The following is a 22111-nucleotide window of genomic DNA, read 5'->3' as shown; positions in this document are numbered from 1 at the left end:
ACACACACACACATCTTTGTGAGCCTTATATAAGCCTTGTGAGGAAGGAAACACATAATAGGGTGTCACATAGGTGCGACTTTATTAATGCCTATTGAAATTTAAGACCGAGTCGACAAAAAAAAATAATAATTGAAACAGAAAAACACATATATTTCTTGCACACACTACATCGTGCCTCGTACAAATGACCTGGCACAGCTTTTAGCCATGGCGAAAAACGTTCATCTAACAGCCAATTCTTATTAAATGTTTGCTTTGCCATGGTCCAAAGTAAACGTCTCTGTTCAAAATAACTATGTGTATTGTGGGTAGACCTATGACATGTGTGTGCTCTGAAAAGCCCAACTTAAACTACATCGGCGTCTTGATAGTTCCGTTATTGTGGGCACGCCATGATGCTACCAGAGTAAATTGGCAAAATATTTAAAAAGACAATAGATAAATGTTACTAAATCTTTTTTGTTCAAACAAATGCAAATCTTCATGTGTTCAAATTCTTAAGACTTCGAAAACTGGATTTAAGACATTTTAATTTCAATTAAGGCACCATTTTTTAGAATAATGAATTCAATGCCTTTTAAAACTTCAAGGATCTGCGGGAAAACTGACATACTTTATTTACATTCATTGGAAAACGTTAAGAATGTGTCCTGTTTGTCCTACAGAAACCATATATTTTTCCATTAGCAAACATTTTTGAAAAAGCGCCAGGGAACAACTAAGGAGCACCAAAGAGGTGCAAGTGGTTCCAGAGCAAGTTTTGCAGGTTCAGAAGTCAAACTTTGTTGGTGATAGAAAGCATTTTCCCCTGCCTTTTGGTGCTTTAGTCAGTCCAGGGCATATTGTTGACATGATGGCTTTTAGAGAAACTTGAAATCAAAAAAAGATTTGTGCTTATGTTATTTATGTTTGTCAAGCTTTTTAATGTACTGTACATGCAGAACTCAGACTACAACACCATAGACACACAGGTAAAAAGGGCAGGGCAACTGTTCAGCCAAACAGAACACAGAACATGTAAATCTGCATTTTCATAGCGGTTTTCAAGTCAATGAAGGCCTCCCAAAGCGCTTTACAATGTGCTTCACACTTTCCCTTTTTATTTCACACACACTAACTAACCCATAGCAGCGTCAGCCATGCAAGGCAACTACCTGCTCATCAGGGGCATTAGGGATTCAGTGTATTGCCCAAGGACACTTCAACATATAACTCAGAGGAGCCGGGAATCAAATCTGCGACCTCTTGATCCCAAGACGTGTGCTTTACTTCCTGAGCTACAACCACCCCAAAACATAATTTTTTGCATCCCTTTTAAAGACTTACGTGACTCTAATTGTGACAAAAAGGGGAATCTGGAAAAGTAAGAAAGAAAATACTCACTATGGTTGGAGGTGAATGGGCAGTTTGGAATGACAGGAGTTGTAGGAAGGGTGGAAGGCACGCTTGGGTGGGGGGAGCAGAGAGGCGACAGGCAGTTGGGCGAGAGAGGCCTGGTGGAGGTGAAGAAGTTTTGGACACTCTGGTGCTGGAGGACATGGCTAGGCAGCAAAGTCAGACGTCTGAGTGCAATCACAGAAAGAAGACACTTACATGAAGACCAAACAGGTTTGTTTAGAAAAAACACAGGTTTGGTTAATTAAAAAACCGAAATTTGGTTGTTGAATGATTCGTCAATGTTTTTCCATTGGTGCCCTGCAATTGGCTGCTAACCACATTGCCTTTGCTCAGATCAGCTTAAATATACAGACGTTGTGAAACTTCCATCCATTTTCTGCGCCACTTATCCGAACTAGGGTCGCAGGGCTGCTGGAGCCCATTGCAGATATCTTCGAACAAAGCCTGTCGCAGGCCACACAGAGACCGACAACATACGTGCTAATGCCTACGGACAATTTGGAGTCAACAATTAACCTTCCATGCATGTTTTGGAATGTGGGAGGAAACTGGAGTTCTTGAGGGAAACCCACACAAGCACAGAGAGAACATGCAAACTCTGCAGGGGCAGGCTGTGGTAGCTGAAATTGATCCCTGGAACTCCACACTCTGGGGCTGCGCGCTAACCATCCAGCTGCCATGCTACCCTGTTGTAAAACACTGACTCGAAAACGGACAAATTCACTAGTTGGGTTGTTTTGATCTAACTTACTGGGTTGTTTTATCTGCACCCTTATTTAAAGGGTTATCCTATTTCCCGGCTGATAAGGCACACCTTAAAACCTCGTGGCTAGAGATTTAAAAGTGTGCCCCATAACCTGGAGCACCTTATAGATAGCAAAATACGGTGGATAAGATTGGAAATGCATACAACATAAATCTGTGTGCATTACCATATTTGTGCAATGATTTATAGATCAAAACTCATCACTGACCAAATTTGATAAACACTAAGTGCAACAGGAATTGAACTTGGGTTGCAGTAGAGAGAGCACTGACACTTTGCTACTAGATCACCAGTGATACAGCTGACATGCAAAAAGGTATTCAATTATATTTCATTATCACACTATGTTTTATGCCAAAAACAAATGTTAGAGAATAGACAAAACGGTCGTCCTGAAAGGAAGAAATAATCGCAAAGTCCAATTCATTATCAAATAGACTAAAGAGTGGTTTCCCTTCTCATGCTTTTCTGCATTCAAAAAGAAAATGACTATATTTTCGTTTGTTTTTCTCGCACAATATCAATCAGTCTCATGGTGTATTTTGGTTGTAGTTGACTTACTTCTTATTTATGTTCCCAAAACAATATTTGTACAGTTTTAAACACAATGTTTTTTAAGTAATCACACACCTATTTTGTTAAATATGATCTTAATATTTTAGGACTGAGAGTCAAATGATTATATTTTTGAGAGTTTAAAACAAAATGACCTATATTTTGGCCTTGTTTAAAACAAATGAACCAATTCTTTGGCGTTTAAAAATGATGAGTTTTTATTTTATATATATATATTTTATTTAAATCGACTCATTTTGGGCGTTGGTTTGTAGAAAAAACTCCAACCCAATTTCCAGGAAAAAAAACATTTTCTTTGGTTTTATTTCTAACAAAACGGCACAAACGAACCGAGGATGCTGGGTCAAAATAACCCGAGAGGTGGATCCGTCCAGAACCAGATAGGGTAGTTTTCAACCCAATTGTTTTTATAGTGCATGACCCCAATGACAGGCTTTAAGTGTAATTGCAGAAATCACGGGGCGGACAAGTTAAGAAAGTGCCTCTTAATCAAACAACAATGGCTGCGCACAGGTCTGATTATGGTGTTCGCTCCACTCAAGACACAGTCTTTAGTAGAAGCCTCGTTTTTGCAATTTGGCCCAAAGAAAAATTAGAGACAGTTTTCAGTTATGGTTTGAGGGGAAAAAGTCTCAACAGTACATATCTTGGGTTTTTTTGCACAACAGATGTTTGTACACATAAAAAATTATGTGATTCAGCAAATATAACAGATAAGAAATGACTGCAGCTACTAACGGGCAGTCAAATTACCTTTATCGAGCCAGGCTATGAGTGGCTGCTTGATAATCATTGTATTAGTGCCGAAGTGTTGACGTTCAACAGTGAATAATTCAATATCCAATCTCAAGAGAGTCATGAAACAAACCTGGCATCTGATTCAGTCCTCTGAGACAAAAGCTTTTCCATTCGCTCATCAGGGAATACCTGTGACAACTGAGAGTATTTAAATGAAACAAATAAAATGAGTATAACATCTGAAGTTTAGGATCAATACAAACATTCCACATTCAAACAAACGTATTTACAATGAGCTGAATGGAGGAACAAGTTGAGACAGAGTGGAATTGTGGAACATTTTTGAGACAAATCCAAGTATAAATGCAGAATAAACACATTCTAGGTAAAATAAGGAAACCCACTCCTATCTCCCTACTCAACATCCCAGAATGTCACATACAAACACACACACATATTTGTTAAGTGGGGTGATCCTCACCTGTGAAAGTAGCTCAGTCACCTCCTGCTTACTTCTAACTACTGTTGAAACAAATCCATCAGACCAGGTGGCCTAAAGGGTTCATGATAAAAACAATATTTTTTATTTAAATAAACACTAAGCACAACATTAAACTTGTGTGCTAAACACTGTATACCAGCATTCATTTTCTAAACAAGCAGGGTTGGTTAGGGTTACTTTAACTGGATTACTTTCAATTACTTTTGGATTACTCCAATACCAATTATGCTAATGAAAGACAAAATAAACTAAATATGAATACAATAATGACTCACAACACGTGGTAAGCTTTCTCTCCTGGCTTTGATCTCCGGCAAAAGTAACATAAAATGCGACAGAAACAAAATGAAAATAAATCCAAACAGCTTGCCAACATCATTTTTGCCGTTCCATGTATTCCGTTACTCCCCAAGCCTGCACAAAATTTAGTCATTTTATTCATATTTAGTTTCTTTTGTTATTTATTAGAATATTTGGTATTGGAGTAATCCAAAAGTAATTGAAAGTAAACAAGTTAAAGTAACCCTACCCAACCTTGTAAACAAGAAGTAATTGGTTGGACATAACATGCAAAAGCATCAGCTTAAAGTAGACCTGAACCCAAAGGATGTTCTAGGAATATGGAAATAAATGGGCCTCTACTAGTCTAAACATGCCATTTGGGGTTTGTTTGATTATGCTTTACGAAACAAAATCCACCTATGATTATCCATGTCTGGAGGTTGTCATTTTGAGAGTCGTGTTAAGGAATGATGACATCACTTTTGCTCAGGCTTTAGCTAATGATCGATCAGGGCTTTACTTCTGAAAGCATAGGCTGTTAGCTGAGGACATACAGTTACATATATGTTGGTTAGTAGATGTATGAGAAATACATCAAGTTATTAAAGACTGAACTATCCATTCATCCATCCATTATCTGCACCGCTTATCCACAGTAGGGTCGAGGGGGTGCTGGAGCCCATCTCAGATATCTCCGGGCAGTGGACAGGGGACACCCTGAACTGGTTGTTAGCCAGTCGCAGGGCAGAGACAGACAACCATTCACTCGCTCATTCACACCAAGGGACAATTTGAACCGGCCAATTAACCTGACATGCATGTTTTTGGAATGTGGGAGGAAACCGAAGAGCCTGGAGGAAACTCACGCAAACACGGGGAGAACATGCAAACTCCACACAGGAGGTTCGATCTCATGACCTCAGAACTGTGCCGCACACGCGCTAACCATTGCGCCGCCGTGCTGCCCAAGACTGAATGAACTAAGACTGAACTAATAATTTTCAATTTTGAAGGATTGTGTATCAATCATTTGCAAACTATTTTCTTAGTGCTTTTCCCCAATATTGGAAAACAAATGATCAGTACTGTTCAGTTCCTGTTTTACCAATGCATTACAAAGTTTCTACTCACAAACAATTATATATAGTGTAACAATTTTGCGTTAACCCACCTCAAACATGTAATCACTTTTGTCTTCAAACTTGAGTGTCACTCCTCGTAATGCGACCCTCTCAATTGAAACTAGAAAAAGAGTTAAAAATAATTCATTAAATAGGTCCGGCCAACTAAGGTGTTCTTTCCAATCAAGAAAATATACAATAATAACATCCTGGTTAATCATCCCAAAGGAATCTTTCATTGTAGAAATGCCATCAAAAACTGTTATGCTGTTTGTTTACTTGTTCCTCCTCAGAAACGAGATTGCTTTTTTCACATTTTAGAAATAGTTCAATGAGTCTTCAACATGGACTCATCATAATACCCCGATATAACTGAATTTAGGTTTATACTTATGAATTATATTTTTTGCCATTGTGCGGTAAGCTACTTATAGAGCAAGGGTCGGGAACATATGGCTCGTGCGCCAGGTATTGCTCTTTTCATGAGTACATCTGACTTGGAGATAAAACAATGGTGGGAGTTTTCAAACAACATAAATGAAGCCAAAGCGGTTCAAATCAAAATAGCCTCAACTACAGTTTACAGTCATAGTGTTACACCAACAGACCCCGTTTTAGCGGTACGGTTATATGGAATCCTGTCTATGGACGCTCATTAAATGATGTACATTTACTGTTGAAACATTATTATCAAAACCCACAGAACAAACACCTGAAAACGTCAAGTCACATTTATTTGCATAGCCCTTAATCACAAAGAGTCTCAAATGGCTGCACAGACCAATATCACAACCTCCCCTGATCTAATAAACTCATCGAGGAAAAGTACATAGCAAAAAAATAATGTGCTTAGGTCCCTAGTTTAAGCTTGAACAGCCCCTGTGTAACAGCATCTCTGTGTATGTTTTTATCGATTATCCTTGAACATTCTGAAGGTATTTACATTACTTTGCAGCAACTCAATCCAATCTGTCGCTTTCCTTAATGAGCAACAATAACATTTTGCCTTTCCATCAGTTAAGTTGTTCATGCCTGAGGTGAATATGCTTCATCAGATTTGTTTCATATGAATGCATACAAGGTGAACGTGATTTGAACAAGCGGGTTTATTTTAATAGCTTGGAGTGTGATTGTAAAATACGATCTACATATGAAAGGAGTCACTTGAGACTCCACCAGGCAATGTGAAACCCGTTTTGGGCATGCAGGGACAAGCAGCTTTGGAAAGAGGATATGAACAAAGGACACATGTAAGAGAAAGTGTGTGTCAGAAAATGAAAGTTCTTTGACGTGTACTATGCAGTGTGTATCATTGATTAAAAATGTGACAAAGGCTGTGTTTACATGGTAAAGAACTGTGTAGGACCAAACATGGTGCTTGCCATGTCATGATTGCTGATTCGGGGCACCTGCAACTGCCCCGTTGGCGCCAACAGTCCTAGTCACTGATTGGCTCCCTGACTCTTTTTAAACCACCGTTTTCCAAGAGAAAGCTGTCAGACCGTCTGCGAACCTATGCTTTCAGCTAGGCAAGCTTTGTACTATCCAACATTCTCCTGCCCTGTTTTCTCCTGCCTGATACCTGTTGCCGACCTGTTTCTGGACTCGTTACTGCCCTTGCTCCTCCGTCCTGGCCATCGACCTTTTTTCCCGCTGCCTACGAGTACCCTAACTCGACACGGAAGTGCCACTTCCGCGTTCCTGCCATCAGCTACCCGTGACCGACGATCATCGGATCGTGGAAGCAAAGCACTGCTCTCTTTCTCAATAAAACTGAGTAAAACGAACGCTATTGGGTCCTGTCTCCGTTTTTGGCTTGTGACATGCCAATCATATAAAACAAGGAAAAAGGCAGCACATACACTCTTGCTACGAAATATCACTGTGTACAGTACATATTGTATGTAGGTATGTGTAACTAAAGATTAGCTGTGGTTGTAAGAGGAGTTGATATTACATGGTGTAATGGTAATCCGTGCAGCCTTTTTTAGACTTTTTGTGATTAAAGGCTAAAAGAATAGAAATGAATTGACATTTGCAATGATATACCATTTAGATGTTTTCCTAATACTTTTATATATATTATTTTGGTGATTGCTTGTTAAAAAAAAAAACAGGCAAACAAATATAAAACATGTGAGTGGAAAACATGCCCCTGCACTCCTGTACAGAAATGGTAGGGTTTGGCATTTAAACAGATTTACACATCCTTTATTTGTAATCATATCTTGTGCCTCCAAATTCACTGCATGTGTCAATGTCCATGCTGTGAGTTTTATGTTGATGACAGCTATGCAACGTGTCCATGAGGTAACGTGAGATAGTCAGGTATTGTGTTTCAGAAAAAGCAGGGAGCCGGACATAGTCAACAAGTCTAGAAAGTCTAATGTCTTTTAACATAAATCCACCTAAGCCACCGTGTCCTTAGAGGCAGACAAACACAACCAACTAAATCTGCTCTATAGCAGTTTTCTCCTCCCAAACAGTTTTTTCACATTGGTGATCGGCAAGCTTCGATGAAGCATGAACATTATTCTGATGGTTTTTATCAGGTGTGTTGGAGGAGGAAAAAAGCTAAACATGCTTGATAGGGGCATTATAGGACGTAATTTGTTGGTCACCGAGCTAAAGTGCTGGTATTTAAACGTTTGGAGGTAAAAAAAGCGATAATCTATCAATGACATTCATTTGTATAAAATACATATTATAGTAACAATGAAGAATGTGAGTGTGTTCTGGACTCTAGCCACCTCCCACTATGGCAGGGATGTCAAACTCATTTTAACTCGGGGGCCACACGATAGAACAAACATTCTGTCGGGGGCCGGACTTGTAGATTAAAGAGAAAGAAAAAGACAGATAGAGAAATAAGATAAAGAGGGAGGGAAAATAAGAGAGAGGGCAGGACAAAGAAAGAGAGAGAGGGAGAGAGCGTGAGAAACAAAAGAGATAAAAAGAGAAGTCGTGAGAGAGGGGGAAAGAAAGGGAGAGGAAGAAAGAAATCCAAAGAAAAATAGAAAGACAGAAGAAGAGAAAAGAGAGCGCGAAGGGTAGGAAGAGAGAAAAGGAAAAAATGAAGTTAGAGCAAAATAAGTGAAAAAGACACAGAAAAAGAAAGAGACAAACAGCAACAAAGGAAGAGAAAAAGAGAAACACAGAGAGTGAAAGAGACAGAGACAGAGTGTGGGCGAAAAGGTGTGGGAGAGAGAGAGAGGGAGAGAGAGAGAGACAGAGAGTGGGAGAAAAGGTGTGGGAGGGGGCAACTTGAGGCTTTGGCAACTACAAGTTGACATATTTCAACCTGCCGTTTGTTTTTCTCTTGTGCTTCTCTGACTGTTGTCTTGTGGGCCGGATTCAATCCCCTAGCGGGCCTGATCTGGCCCACGGGTCGCCTGTTTGACACCTGTGCACTATGGCTCCGGTATCCATAAATATACATATTATTGCTATTAAACTGTTTGTTTTATTAGATAATTTTATTTTTTTCTACTCTGCAAAAGTTAAAGGCACTCTTCGCAGGTAACAGCATATCAGCCACAACACAGTACCAAGTCTCTTTTGAAATAAGTTCAATGTTTTTTTTCTTGTACCTGTACAGTTTATTTCTACATATTAGGTGTGTATGACTTGAGAAATAGCTTGTGGTTTGTCCTCATAAGTTGGTAGGACAGAATCCAAGAAGCTTTCCAGTTTGACACTAAACATTAAGGACAAATTCTGATCTTGTCAGCTCAAGTTAGCTTAGTGATTGTTACACTAAATATTATACCGTATGTTCCGCACTCTAAGGCGCACCGTGTTATAAGGCGCACCTTCAATGAATGATATATTTTAAAACATTTTCCATACATAAGGCGCACCACATTATAAGTGCATGCTGGTTTAAGATCAGGTAATTGTGCAATTTTGTAATTGTAATCCTGTGCAGTCCTTTGAGACATTTTTTGATTAAGGGCGTCATAAATAAATGGGACTTGACTTGACTTGGCTACAGTAGAGGATGTAGTTTTGTTATGCAACCATTAGATGGTGCCGCGCTAAAGGGAATGTCAACAAAACAGTCAGATAGGTCAGTCAAACTTTATTAATAGATAACAAACAAGCTTTCCACAACTCCATTCACTCCCAAAATGAATAAACAGCTGTTTTATTATTTTCTCTGAGGTAAAGCATTTTCGTACATATTTGAACAACAGCAAGGCATAACATTTTACTTTCCCTCCATTTAGTCACGCAGAAAAATTGTCTGATACTGTTATGGTAAATTAAACGTTAGTGCAATCACAATATAATAATAATAATAATAATAATTTCCTTGTATTGTCATTCTGTGTAACAATGTACACAGAACGAAATGTCGATTGCACCTGACCCGTTGTAGCGAGCCGATGCAGCCGCAGCCAACAGAGGGCGCCGCCATAGTGACACTCGTATGTGCAAAAACAATAACAAGTGCAAAAACAATAACAATAAAGCAAAAACATAATAACTGTAAAATGTAAAACGTAAACAGCTCATTCTTATGCTTCTTCCACTTCCGCAACATCGATTCATTCATGTTAAACTCTCTTGCTGCTGCTCTATTTCCGTGTTCTACTGTGTGACTGATCGCCTTGAGTTTAAACTCTGTGTTGTAATCGTGTCTCTTAATAGGAGCCATTTCAGGGTCTTTATACAAACGCACAAATAAAAGAAAATCGTTGTTTAATATTTCCCAGTATGCACAGCGCAATTCTTCTACGCGAACAATGGAGTCGGTGGCTGCTTCTCTTAGTTGCGAGACCTTGCAATTCAATATTGATCCATATATAAGGCGCACCGGATTATAAGGCGTATAGTCAGCTTTTTTTTTAAAAAAAATCTGATTTTATGTGCGCCTTATAGTGCGGAAAATACGGTACTTGAGTTACAACATTTGCTCCCTATTTTAAATGACCATGTTTGACCAACATGCACAGAAAAACTATACCTCAGTATGACATTTGTTAGTCAAGAAAAGTCGAGAGTTGAGATTTTGTCCTGCTATCCAACCTGACGGTGCAATCATGAGTGAAATTAATCTCTGGGTGACATGTAAGATTGCAATGCCTGAGGCTGCATTCTTTAAGTTTAGTTATGTTCAGTGAGACTGGCATGTTGGATCCTGCCAACGGGGTTTGGTTGGGTGTACAGCATGACACATTTCCCACATTTCATACTCAATTGCACTGTTTGGAGTTTCAGTAACTGATCATACGGCCAAGTTAACAGTTAAAAAAATCTATTTATAGAATAGGACACAACACGTAATGAGGTGCCAGGGTGTCAATCATATTAAAACAAGGAGTATGGTGAGACATTTTAAATATCTAAAAGGGTTTACCTGTTCCACCTTTTCCCTGGTGACTAGGAGGTGTCGTTGCAGAATCGTGGCCCTGCCCAGCAGTTGTAGGAGAAGGGAAATGTGGAGAAGGTACACGGTCAAGTTTTGGAGAAAGGGGGTCCTGGCTGACCCCTTGAGCTCCTCTCATAGTTTTAACCTCTGCTCCAAGTGCAGGAGCTGTGCCAGCCTCTCTCGTTTGGTTCTTCAGAGCATAAAAGAAAGATCGTATATGATTAACCAATTTGTACACTACCGTAAATTCCGGACTATAGAGCGCACCTGATTATAAGCCTCACCCACCTCATTTTAAGAGGAAAACCGATTTTGTACATACACAAGATGCACCTGTTTCTAAGCCGCATGCGCCCACATTTAAACATGTAACACAAACACAGAATTAACCCAAACCCGACTTCAAGTCCCGCGATTGAAACTAAATGTCCTTCATTAAAGTCCACGGTCCAAAAATCACAAATGATCAGAAAATGAACGGAAAATGATACCGGTACTTAAGGCTTGATGCAGACCTGCAGAGTCCGGGTCCCGTTGAAAGTAATCCAAGGAAAAAAGTGTATATTTCCAAAGGTAAAGGTGGGAAAGATATATCAGATGAACACATTTACTCACGCAAGTCCTTCTTCTTTAACTAACTTTATACCCCCTCTTCTTTCCTTGTCTGTCCCTCACCTTTAGCGGTCCCCACTTGAACTCGGCACCCCGTGTTTGTTCCGCCTCTCACTTTTTGTTCACCCGTGCAAAACATATCAGAATAAGTGTCTAAAATAAATACAAATAAATACATTACAAAAATATACAGTTGCAAATACATATTATACATGGGTTACACATATTTACAAAGAAAGACGGTACACCGAGAGAGTTTTCAAAGCTTTAATAATAATAATATAGCTTTCATCCCAAACTGTGCCTGTAACAGAGCAGTTAATGGTAGCAACACTCGAGCACCGCTGGCGGCCGTAAGAAAAATTACATAAATTGGCCGCATCACTGAATAAGCCGCAGGGTTGAAAGTTAGGGGAAAAAGTAGCGGCTTATAGTCCGGAATTTACGGTAATTGTTATTTCATACAATAGTAAGAAGTTTTATCCAAACATGAAAGTATACGCGGGATGCTTTATGCTAATGACTAATACAATTCAAAACATGCAAACAACAATTTGGGAATTTCTATTTAAAACATGTAAACAATAATGTATGAATGTATTTGAATTTTTTTTTGTTTAACAGCAGAGTAAGCACACACAAGTTATTTTTTGTCCTTCCCGACCACCAGAGTTTTAAGGTCCATTACTTGTTAAGACTCTCAGACAGTTACTGGTAAAGAACCCAACATCTCTGCAGGTTTATTTGCGAAACTGGTCATCCAAATGTAGAAGGTCAAAACTTTACATGTCAGTCTTCTAAAGAGTATGCTCAAGTTGGACTGACTCCTAGTTCTCATTATGATTTCAATCTTTCAAGAGGACATGGTGCCAGATTATGCATAATCTTATAGGCTAAAGCAGGGGTAGGGAACCTGTGGCTCGGGAGCAATTTATGGCTCTTTTCATGAGTACATATGGCTCCGAAATAAAATGTAACTATTGCACATCTCCAAAGCGTTCCAAAGTCAAGTGATTTCATCCCGATTTTGGTCCATATAAAGCCGAAGCAACTTAATGCAGAAGTTCAATAAGAAACCATTTAAACTGATAAAAAACGCTGGCAAACGACAAACACAGCGCAAGGCACTTCCTTCTCTCTCTCTCTCGCTCAGTGCAGTCTACACCGAAAGTGAATATATGCTTATTGTTTGCAGTAATTTGTGACATTTTTACAAAAGATCTTTCCACGCACATTGTTTTAAAACCGTTAAGGACAAATTTCATGGAAAAAAATTGCCTCAACACTCTTAACCGAAGGTGGAAGACAAATTGTAAATGGCATATTTACATTGATTTGGGACACAGGATTTGGTATTATTATCATTTCATACACTTGATTAAATCATCAAATGACACACAGTGAAATAAAACATGCTGAAGAATTAGCTTTTGTCTAGAGAGCGTGTTTGGCAGTTTTTTTCAATTTTGTCTGAAAATATATGATGTGTCTCTCTCCATTTCTTTTTAAAACATTTTTTGCGTTTATGGCTCTTTGGGTCAAAAAGGTTCCTGACCCCTGGGCTAAAGAATGCCTGAGAGGAGCATAAACTAATAAAAAGTTAGCAAAATGAATTATCTAATGATGTAACATTGGTTCTATAACAGAAATATTGATCTCATATTTGGAGGAATTGTTTGAACAAAGAATTGAGTGGCTGTGACATAGTTTTGTTTGCAAAAGACCAAGTAGTGATACCATATGTAAAACGTAAAAATACCATTGTGAGCCTACACTTTTAAGTTGTGACTGTTCTAAATTGATGATAAAAATATATAACCTGAGCTATATGAAATCATATATTTTTATCAGCTTTGATACAAGCTTCTTAATGGACAATGTGCTATCAAGTGGTGGGTGGGTTGGTAGTTTCCTTTAACCACAAGGGTCATACTGGCACCATTTCCTGTGGGGTGACTTGGGCAAGTACGGCCTGGTGATGCCCATCCCTTTCCAGGCAAACAAATGTTTTCACCAGGTCTCAAATCACTGCTAAATACCTTAATATCTTAACGAGTCAACATTGTTCACTTAAAATAGTATGGGTTGTAGAATGTCTATTGGAATAAAATGTTTATTAGAAAAAAATGTATTTCTGTGATAGCTGGTTATTACTCCCCCAAAAAACTACAAACATATATTATCTTTTGTATTAATGAGCCCAACCTGCTCTTCCATATGACATGGGATAAAGTTTGCTCTCACAAACACCAGAAGACACTGGTTAACTTAAAGGGACAGCGTGTAGTGTAATAAATAAAGTTATTTTTCCACCAGTAGGTGCTAAATAATATATACCTTTAAGTTATGGGCACACCTGCACAAATAATACATTTAGAACAACATGATTGGTTTATTTTGATTCAATAAGGTTGTCACCATGCGTTGTCCCTGTTTTACCCATGTCCATGTTGACTGATTTATAGCTAAATAAATACCTTTAGGCGTCAATATTAAAGCTAATGTCAAGTTTGATGCTGGACAAAGAAAACACAGCAACAAACCATCAAGATAATTTCCTCTCGAGCTACGCTCTGAGATCAAGAGGGAGAAACAACATTTCTAACTTTCCGGGGACTCACTTGAGACACACACACTCAAGCAAACCACAGAGGGCTGATTTCAACAGCAAGAAATGTGCTGAGCTGCAGTAAGCAGGAGCCAAGGGCAACAAAACGCTAAATACAAATGCTCTACTCTGAGCAGGGTACTTTCCCTTCTCTGCTTAGTCATAATTGAACATTTTGCCGGCTGCCCTTAGTTTTTAAAAGATAGGGAGTTGTGGGAAAATTAAGAAGAAAGAAATACCAAAATCCTGATTTATATTATCTTTAAAAGGACACAACGAAAGAGCCTCTTCTAAAAGTTAGTGAAAATTCAAAGTATTTTCGAGTTTGGTATTTTCAAATGACCAGATTGGATCGATGGATTGGAATGTGAGCACAATATCCTTAATATCATCAAAATACACAGAAAATTCCATAAGCACTGCTTTTTACCCCCCCCCCCCTCCTTTTTTATCAATACTATTACTACTACTACTACTACTACTACTACTACTAATAATAATAATAATAATAATAATAATAATAATAAAAATAATAAAACTCAATAACATTAATAATATTTTTTGCAACTTATATTACGCCTCAAAATGTCTGCTTTATCAGACTGTAGAGACAGAAGGCATAATGTCTCATACACAAGTGGGTACATATTGCAACCATTTCACTGACTCAAAGGATTCCTTCCTTTTGGTTTTGTTACCGAAACAGTTTTATAAATGTAGCATTTGGTTATTAGATCTCTGAATATGGAACACCATGATTTGTAAAACTTGTGCATGCTGTGCACTGAATGTACCATATTTATCAATGTAAAGCAAAAAAAACAAAAAACGGAATAAAGAACTCAAAGTTTGGGTGCTCGTTACACATGAGGTTTTACAGTAGAATATTACCATATTTGTGCAAAATTGAAAAATAATGCTTATTTTAATCGTAAAGCATTGAATGCAACGGAAATCGAACCCGGGTTGTGACAGCGGGAGTGTATAATCTTAACCACGAGAGCACAAGTGTTATAAATGACATATGAAATGACATTTATCACACTATTTTTATTCACGGTACCAGAGATGAATGTTAGAGAGTGGAGAAAACAGAAAGTCGTCCTAAAAGATACAAATAAATGCAAAAAAGCATGCCAAGGGAAACAACTCTTTGGTGTATCTGATGAGTGTGCAATAACAGAGACAGATAACCTCAACTTGCAACCTACTCAGAGACTCAGAGTGGATTGTTGATAACACTATGCAATTTATATCACAAATACTACATTCCAAAATATGTGTTTAATGTGTCTCACTTAGGGTTTTATATCGCACGATAAATGACTCCACAGTCATTTACATTTCACACAGATGTGCAAAGTATATCGTGGCCACGTTTTTCAAATCCTTTAATTATATAAAAAATATTTTTTATAAAGTCCTGGTAAAATGGTAGTTGTCAATTGTGAATACATTCCAGACAGTTTGCTAAATATGTGCGTAGAATCGTGTGCAGCATTGTTTTAGGACCACATTAACATTTTTGCTGGTAACAATTATATTGCAACACAAAAAGCACTTACAACTTTAATAATTACATTTACACATGTTCGTGTACAGATTTGATCTGCAAGTAATTTGACTTCCGAAACCAATCATTGCAGTCAGTTTTTAAAAACTTCTTAAAGGAGTTTTTTAAAAAGCTAATAAATCAACATTAATATCAATGAGATTAAAGAGGTATGATGTCTTACCTTGTACCAGCAGGTGCAGTGAGAATGGTAAAGTTGAGAAACAGAAGCAGGCATGGAAACAGCGCTTGCATCAGGCAGTAACTTGCCAGAGGGAGACAAAGAAGCTGGGCCAGGTGAGGACACACTGTGCTGGGTATGCTGGTGATGCATCTCAGTATAAGATAGAGTCACTTGGTGCCCACATGAACCTGCTCCTTGTCCTTCTACAACAGCTCCTTTAAAACTCACCTGAAATATCAGAAATTTACATACGAATAATGCAACAAAACATGTCTACTCTCACTTTACAACACTAAACGAAAAACAAAAACCAGAAGGAATTTTTACTTATCAATGGCAAAAGAGTCGAGCAGGTGGAACATTTCAAACTTCTCGGGACTTTTATTTCAGAGGATCTAAGCTGGGCACTGAACTCTGAGAAAATTCTAAAGAAGGCACGCCAAAAAACTTTCTTCCTAAGGAAGTTGAACTCCTACGATGTTCATCAGGAAGTCCTAGTCAATTTTTATCGTGCGATTATTGAAAGTGTTTTAGCAAATTCTATTATTGTTTGGTTTGGTCGAATCACAAAGAAAGATCTGTCGAAGTTCAATTCTGTAATCCGCACAGCGGAAAAGATAGTGGGCACCGGTTTGCCATCCCTGGAATCTATATATAATGATAGAGTTTTGAAACGTACCTCAAATATTCTTAAGGATGAGAGTCATCCTGGTAATGATCATTTTCATCTGTTACGGAGCGGTAGACGCTTGAAGTCATTCAGGGGTACTAAAAGGTTTACAAACAGTTTTTACCCGAGTGCAGTCCGAATTTTTAATGATTGTAAATTCTAATTTCTGTTTTTCGTTTTATATTCGAAATGTTGAATGTTGTTAAATTTTAAAATTCTCACTGAGCCGAGACAACGAGACAATTTCCGTTGATTTTTATGTGAAGATTAGTCAAGTCAAGTCAAGTCATTGGTTGAATAAACTAACAAACAAACTAAATGAACAGAAAGCATTTTTATCTATGTAAACCATGTTGGGGTAAAAACTATCTGATGGAATTTAACTTTTTACAAAGCCCACAATGACTTTAATTTATAGTAATCACTTTCACTTCTTGGCGGACTGTCATTGTGCATTGTGTTCTGTGTTGGCTAAAGAGTCGCGGCGACCCTTTTCTGTCTGTGTCTACCTGCGAATAGATAATCTGTGGTTTAAGTTGTATGTATACATAAACCAGCTTGACAAACCTACATTATGTATGCACATATCTTTTTGAATTTCAGTTTTTCTAAATGCCATCATGTCAACAAAACACTTTGGAAAGACAAAAAGCACAAAAGGTAAAGGAAGATGTTTTCGATCGCCCACAAACTCGGACTTTTGCACTTGCTAAAGGAGGGTTCTCCGACCTTTTTCACGTGCTACTCTTTGTAACTAATTAGGGCAAACGGCAACCAGTTTGATTTGCTTTGCTAAATAACAACTTAAAATGTTATTACTATGTTGTTATTTTGTTATTACCAGTTTCATAATTAATATTAGGGTTAATTAGATTTAGAAAACCAACAAAAATAAATCACTCTACTAGAAAATCACAATGACCTAGGACAGGTGAGCTATTTTCAGAAAAGGTCCGCATGCACCTCAGCTATCCTTCGGGTGCACCCTGGTGCCGACTGGCACCACATTAGAAGCCCCTGAGCTAGACAAAGATAAAATCATTTTTACATCACATTTTGTGATTACATATATATATATATATATATATATATATATATATATATATATATATATATATATATATATATATATATATATATATATATATATCTCATCTCATTAGCTGCACCGCTTATCCTTAGTAGGGTCGCGGGGGTGCTGGAGCCCATCCCAGCAATCATCGGGCAGTGGGCAGGGGACACCCTGAACTGGTTGCCAGCCAATCACAGGGCACACAGGGACAGACAACTCGCTCGCTCATTCACACCTAGGGACAATTTGGACCGGCCAATCCACCTGAAATGCATGTCTTTGGAATGTGGGAGGAAACCGGAGTGCCCGGAGGAAATCCATGCAGGCACGGGGAGATCATGCAAACTCCACACGGGGAGGCTGCGGTAGCTCGAATTGAACACTGAAACTGGGGTTGCGCACTAACCACCCAGCTGCCCATATATATATATATATATATATATATAAACATTTTTTTACCATTTTATACTAACACTTTGCATCAAGTTTTTTAATGAAAAGAGTATGCCTTCCATCAAAAAAAGGTTGGGAAACACTGCCATTAAGAGACATGTGGCCCCTACATGCACTTTTTGACCATTACCTGCAGGACCTCTTGGATCTGACCGAGTTTCTGCCTGAGAACCCGTTTCTGGTGGAAACTGAAGGCCGGGTGGTTGGATGCCATGGTGAAAAGTAACAGAAATTCCTCCTCGACCCTTCCGTCATTGAATGCCAGGCCGTAGTTGTTCATCACCGTGTCAATATGCATCAGCGTTTGATACAAAACTCCAGCCGCCTCTCGGTTATCCGAACCCAGCAAGGCGAGGGACACCAACAACTTACTCCGCACCACTTCATCCGTGATGTTGGTGAGTCCGGATAAATCTGTGGGGTTGTTGGCCTTGATTTCTGCATCCCGGAGCGAATGGTAGTCCTTGCGGGCAAGGTCCTCCAAGCAGGAGCCGAGGAAACGAAGCTCGATGGGGACACAGAGGTCCAAAAGGCCGCATAAAAACTCGGCTCTCTGGGATGAGTTGAGGCAGGAGAACCAGAGGTAGACTCCTTCCCTCTGGACATGAGTCCGACTCTGGACCATAACCACACATCCACTGTAAATAAGTCTTTTAAAAAAGGATGGGGGTGCAGGGGGTCGTAATGTATTCTTTAGTGAGTTTACTTTATTCACAATTCGAGAGAAGGGGGGGGGACATTACCTTGATACGAAGTCCTCGGGTATTTGGGACACCCTCCACCTGGTCCCCCTCCGCCGGTCGGACCTCAGCTCCAATGACAGCCGAAAGAAAGAACACTCGCGTACCAAGCTAGCGTCGCCACTTTCTAGTCTCGTTCAAAAGTCACTCGTTCATCACAACAAATCAAAAGTAGCCATTTTGTCCGAACTTGTAGCTAACCTTTAGAAAGTCTAGCTTTAACTTTACGCCAACTTTGCAGCAAACACTTGAGAGGGAAAAAAAAGCGTTACCTTGTAAAAACCAGCGCAGAAATGTACTTTAAGAAAAATAAAACAAAGCACACTCCCATTGTAGGAATTAATATATATGTTGCCGTTGTCTGCATCACGCTTTGTCTTCTTGAGATATATTGAAGAAAATAACAGCTGGCTATAACATTATCCAACTCTGTATGCGGGAAACGCCCACTTCCAAAAGCGCCCGCGTTGATTGGCTTACAGATGTGTCTGAAATCATCCGCGATTTCTTGATTGGTTCAATGCTCGGCGGAAAAGCTCAGCTTTCTCGTACACAAAACTTAACAGTACGTAAGAGGAAAATACAAAACACGTAACGAAAAGTCTCATTACTCTCATGTGGATTCAATGAGTTGTATCCTTTGCCTTTAACACGATTCTGTGAGTCACAAAGACATTCGCATTTCTAATTCAAGTGGTTTATTCTTTGATTGTTTTTTTTTTTATATTTATTGAGTCCGTTTCAATTAACACTATGACATCATTGTAATACACTGAAAACAACGGTGTTGAATTTACCTGCGGATATTATGTAAAGTGGTGATTCAAACTCAAATCCAGATTTATTAAGGGACAGAGTGTATTATTGAGAACAGGGGTCTCCAACCTTTTTCAAGCTGAGTCAAGTCCATCCATCCATCCATTATCTGCACCGCTTATCCTCAGTAGGGTCGCGGGGGTGCTGGAGCCCATCCCAGCCATCTTCGGGCAGTGGGCAGGGGAAACCCTGAACTGGTTGCCAGCCAGTCGCAGGGCACACAGGGACAGACAGATCGCTCATTCACACCTAGGGACCATTCACACTCAGGGACAGCTCGGTAGCCTAGATGGTAGGGCGCCTGCTCCGAGACTGGGAGGTCGCTGGTTCAAACCTCGGCCGAGTCATACCTAAGACTTACAACATTGGTACTCATTGCCTCCCTGCTTGGCGCTCGGCATTAGGGGTTGGAATTGGGGGGGTTTGGTCACCTAATGACTCCCAACACCGCAGTTGGGTCTAAAATGGCGGTGCCCTGTTTGGCTGCGGCTGCATCGGCTCGCTAAAGTTTAAAGGTACGGGTCAGGTGTATCGACGTTTCGTTTTGTGTGCACGGTTACAAAGAATGACAATAAAAATGAATTCTTCTATTCTATTCTAATTTTGACCGGCTAGTTAACCTGACATGCATGTTTTTGGAATATGGGAGGAAACCAGAGTGCCCGGAGGAAACCCACGCAAGCACGGGGAGAACATGCAAACTTCGCATAGGAAGGTTGGTAGCTGGATTTGAATCCATGATCTCAAAACTGTGCTGCACACGCGCTAACCACTGCCCCGCCGTGCTGGGCCTGAGTCAAGTCGGGTCAAGTAATGTTTATTTGTATAGCCCTTAATCACAGGAAGTCTCGAACAAAAGCGCAGACCACAGACTATAACAGACTGCCATTACACCGGCCCCTGATCTAAAACCTGCATGAGGGCAGAGTAAAACTCAACAGGTCACAAATTGTTTACACGAAAATAACATAGATGACACAACACAGTAACAAAAGGAAAGCACTAATAGCGGGAACTTGCAAAAAAAAGATTAAAAAACATTATGTCCTGAATATCATGCTTCCTTCTTGGAAATCATGAACTGTCTGGACCATTGTGTTACCGTCGCTGCCTATCCCTCACAATGAATAGCATGTTACATAAACGCGGTCAACTCTAAGAGCTACTTTTTGTTACTAATTAGTGCAAAAGGCACTCATTTAACAAGCATTTCTAAAATATGAAATAAAATGATCTTCATTTATATAGCGCTTTTCAAGTCAAGACTTCCCAAAGCGCTTTACAGTGTGCTTCACATTTCCCAATAGCGGCCTTGCAGCCACGTAAGGCGCTAACCTGCATATTGGGGGTATTAGGGGTTCAGTGTCTTACCCAAGGACACTTCGACATGTAACACGGAGGAGCCGGGATTCAAACTGCGATCTCTTCTCCTCTACCTCCTGAGCCACTGCCGCCCCATAATTGACAAATTTGCGTTTTTCCGTACAGATTTTCTTTTAACGTCTTAAAATGCATAATAAACGTACTTTGTACAGCAAAACCGTACAGGTTGACATGTATGTAATAATAATATTAACTTATCATGTTATTATTATGTTGTTACTAGGTTATTACCAGTTTACTTCTTAGAATTAGGTTTAAATAGAATCCACAAAGTCATTTTACAAGAAAATCACAATTACGTAGCACTGGTGAGCTTATTTCAGAACAGGTCAGTGTCCTTTGAGACTTCTTGGGATTAAGGGGTATACTAATAAATGTGACTTGACTTGGCAACTCAACTGTCCTTAGGGGGTACCCTGGTGCCCACAGGCACCAAATTGGAGACCACCTGTGGGTTATGGAGGGTCTTGAATCCGATACCTCGGCAATACATGAGAAAATGGATAACATAAGCCAATCCATTTTTTCCATGTTTGCATTTAACAACACAAGTTGTGTTTCATTGTCTATTTGATTGCAGTGACATTTCTGTCAACGTATACGTTTTCCCCGTATTTTATTTTATTTTTTTTACCTTTTAAAACATTTTCAAAAAAGTGCGCTGTGTAAGAATTATTGCACAAAAAAAAAACATTTAAATTTTTTTTTTTAACTTTCCTGTTTCGGCTGTAATAGTAAGCAACATTAAATTTACTGAAAGGTGAGTAAGGACCAAGTAAGAGGCTGAAAAAAATGTTTATTCCGTGTTTTAAAAAAACTCGTTTACACAAATTTTGTTCGACATAGAGTGTTTAGTGTGAATAAATGGGTGCTGCGTTGTGTTTGTAAAGTTTAGTGTCACTTCATAAGGGAAATTCCAAACATTATTAATGGGGGCAATTAACAGAGGTTGACAGGTATGTAGTTAGGAAATTTACGGAGACTTTTGTGTAGAGTGCATATTATATTGTATAATGAATGAATGAAAACTTTATTTCGAACATTAAAAAAAAAACAGGACAAAAACAATGAGTCAACAACAAAATAATGTCACATGACATGTTCGAAAAGGGGTAGTCAGAAGCAGATGCTTATTTTCCCTACCCCTTTATCTTCCCTATTAAATACATTTTACAAATCCTCTTCTCTTGTGTCTAATATAACAAAACCTCATGGATATACTTATTATATAGGTGAGATATAAATAATTAAAATAATTACA

At 39.0% G+C, this 22111-nt stretch overlaps 1 protein-coding gene across 2 annotated transcripts in view; it reads right to left on the bottom strand.

Moving 5' to 3' along the window:
- The window catches only part of zcchc14 (zinc finger, CCHC domain containing 14), a 36794-nt gene extending 17507 nt beyond the window's left edge, over positions 1-19287 (bottom strand). For both annotated transcript variants that reach the window (XM_088339185.1, XM_088339186.1), the window contains exons 1-8: positions 18655-19287; positions 18042-18561; positions 15717-15944; positions 10749-10950; positions 5437-5507; positions 3963-4034; positions 3612-3679; positions 1387-1565 (exon numbers count right to left, since the gene is read on the bottom strand). In XM_088339185.1, the coding sequence (XP_088195311.1) occupies positions 1387-1565; positions 3612-3679; positions 3963-4034; positions 5437-5507; positions 10749-10950; positions 15717-15944; positions 18042-18536 (1315 nt within the window). In that variant the 5' untranslated portion in view covers positions 18537-18561; positions 18655-19287. The remainder of the gene's footprint in view (positions 1-1386; positions 1566-3611; positions 3680-3962; positions 4035-5436; positions 5508-10748; positions 10951-15716; positions 15945-18041; positions 18562-18654) is intronic.
- Between the last annotated feature and the right edge of the window lie 2824 nt (positions 19288-22111).

This window comes from Urocampus carinirostris, chromosome 7, assembly GCF_059441175.1.
Source record: "Urocampus carinirostris isolate Australia breed hairy pipefish chromosome 7, RoL_Ucar_1.0, whole genome shotgun sequence".
In the NCBI taxonomy this organism is placed as follows: domain Eukaryota; kingdom Metazoa; phylum Chordata; class Actinopteri; order Syngnathiformes; family Syngnathidae; genus Urocampus; species Urocampus carinirostris.
This window is presented reverse-complemented; position numbering and strand designations above follow the sequence as displayed.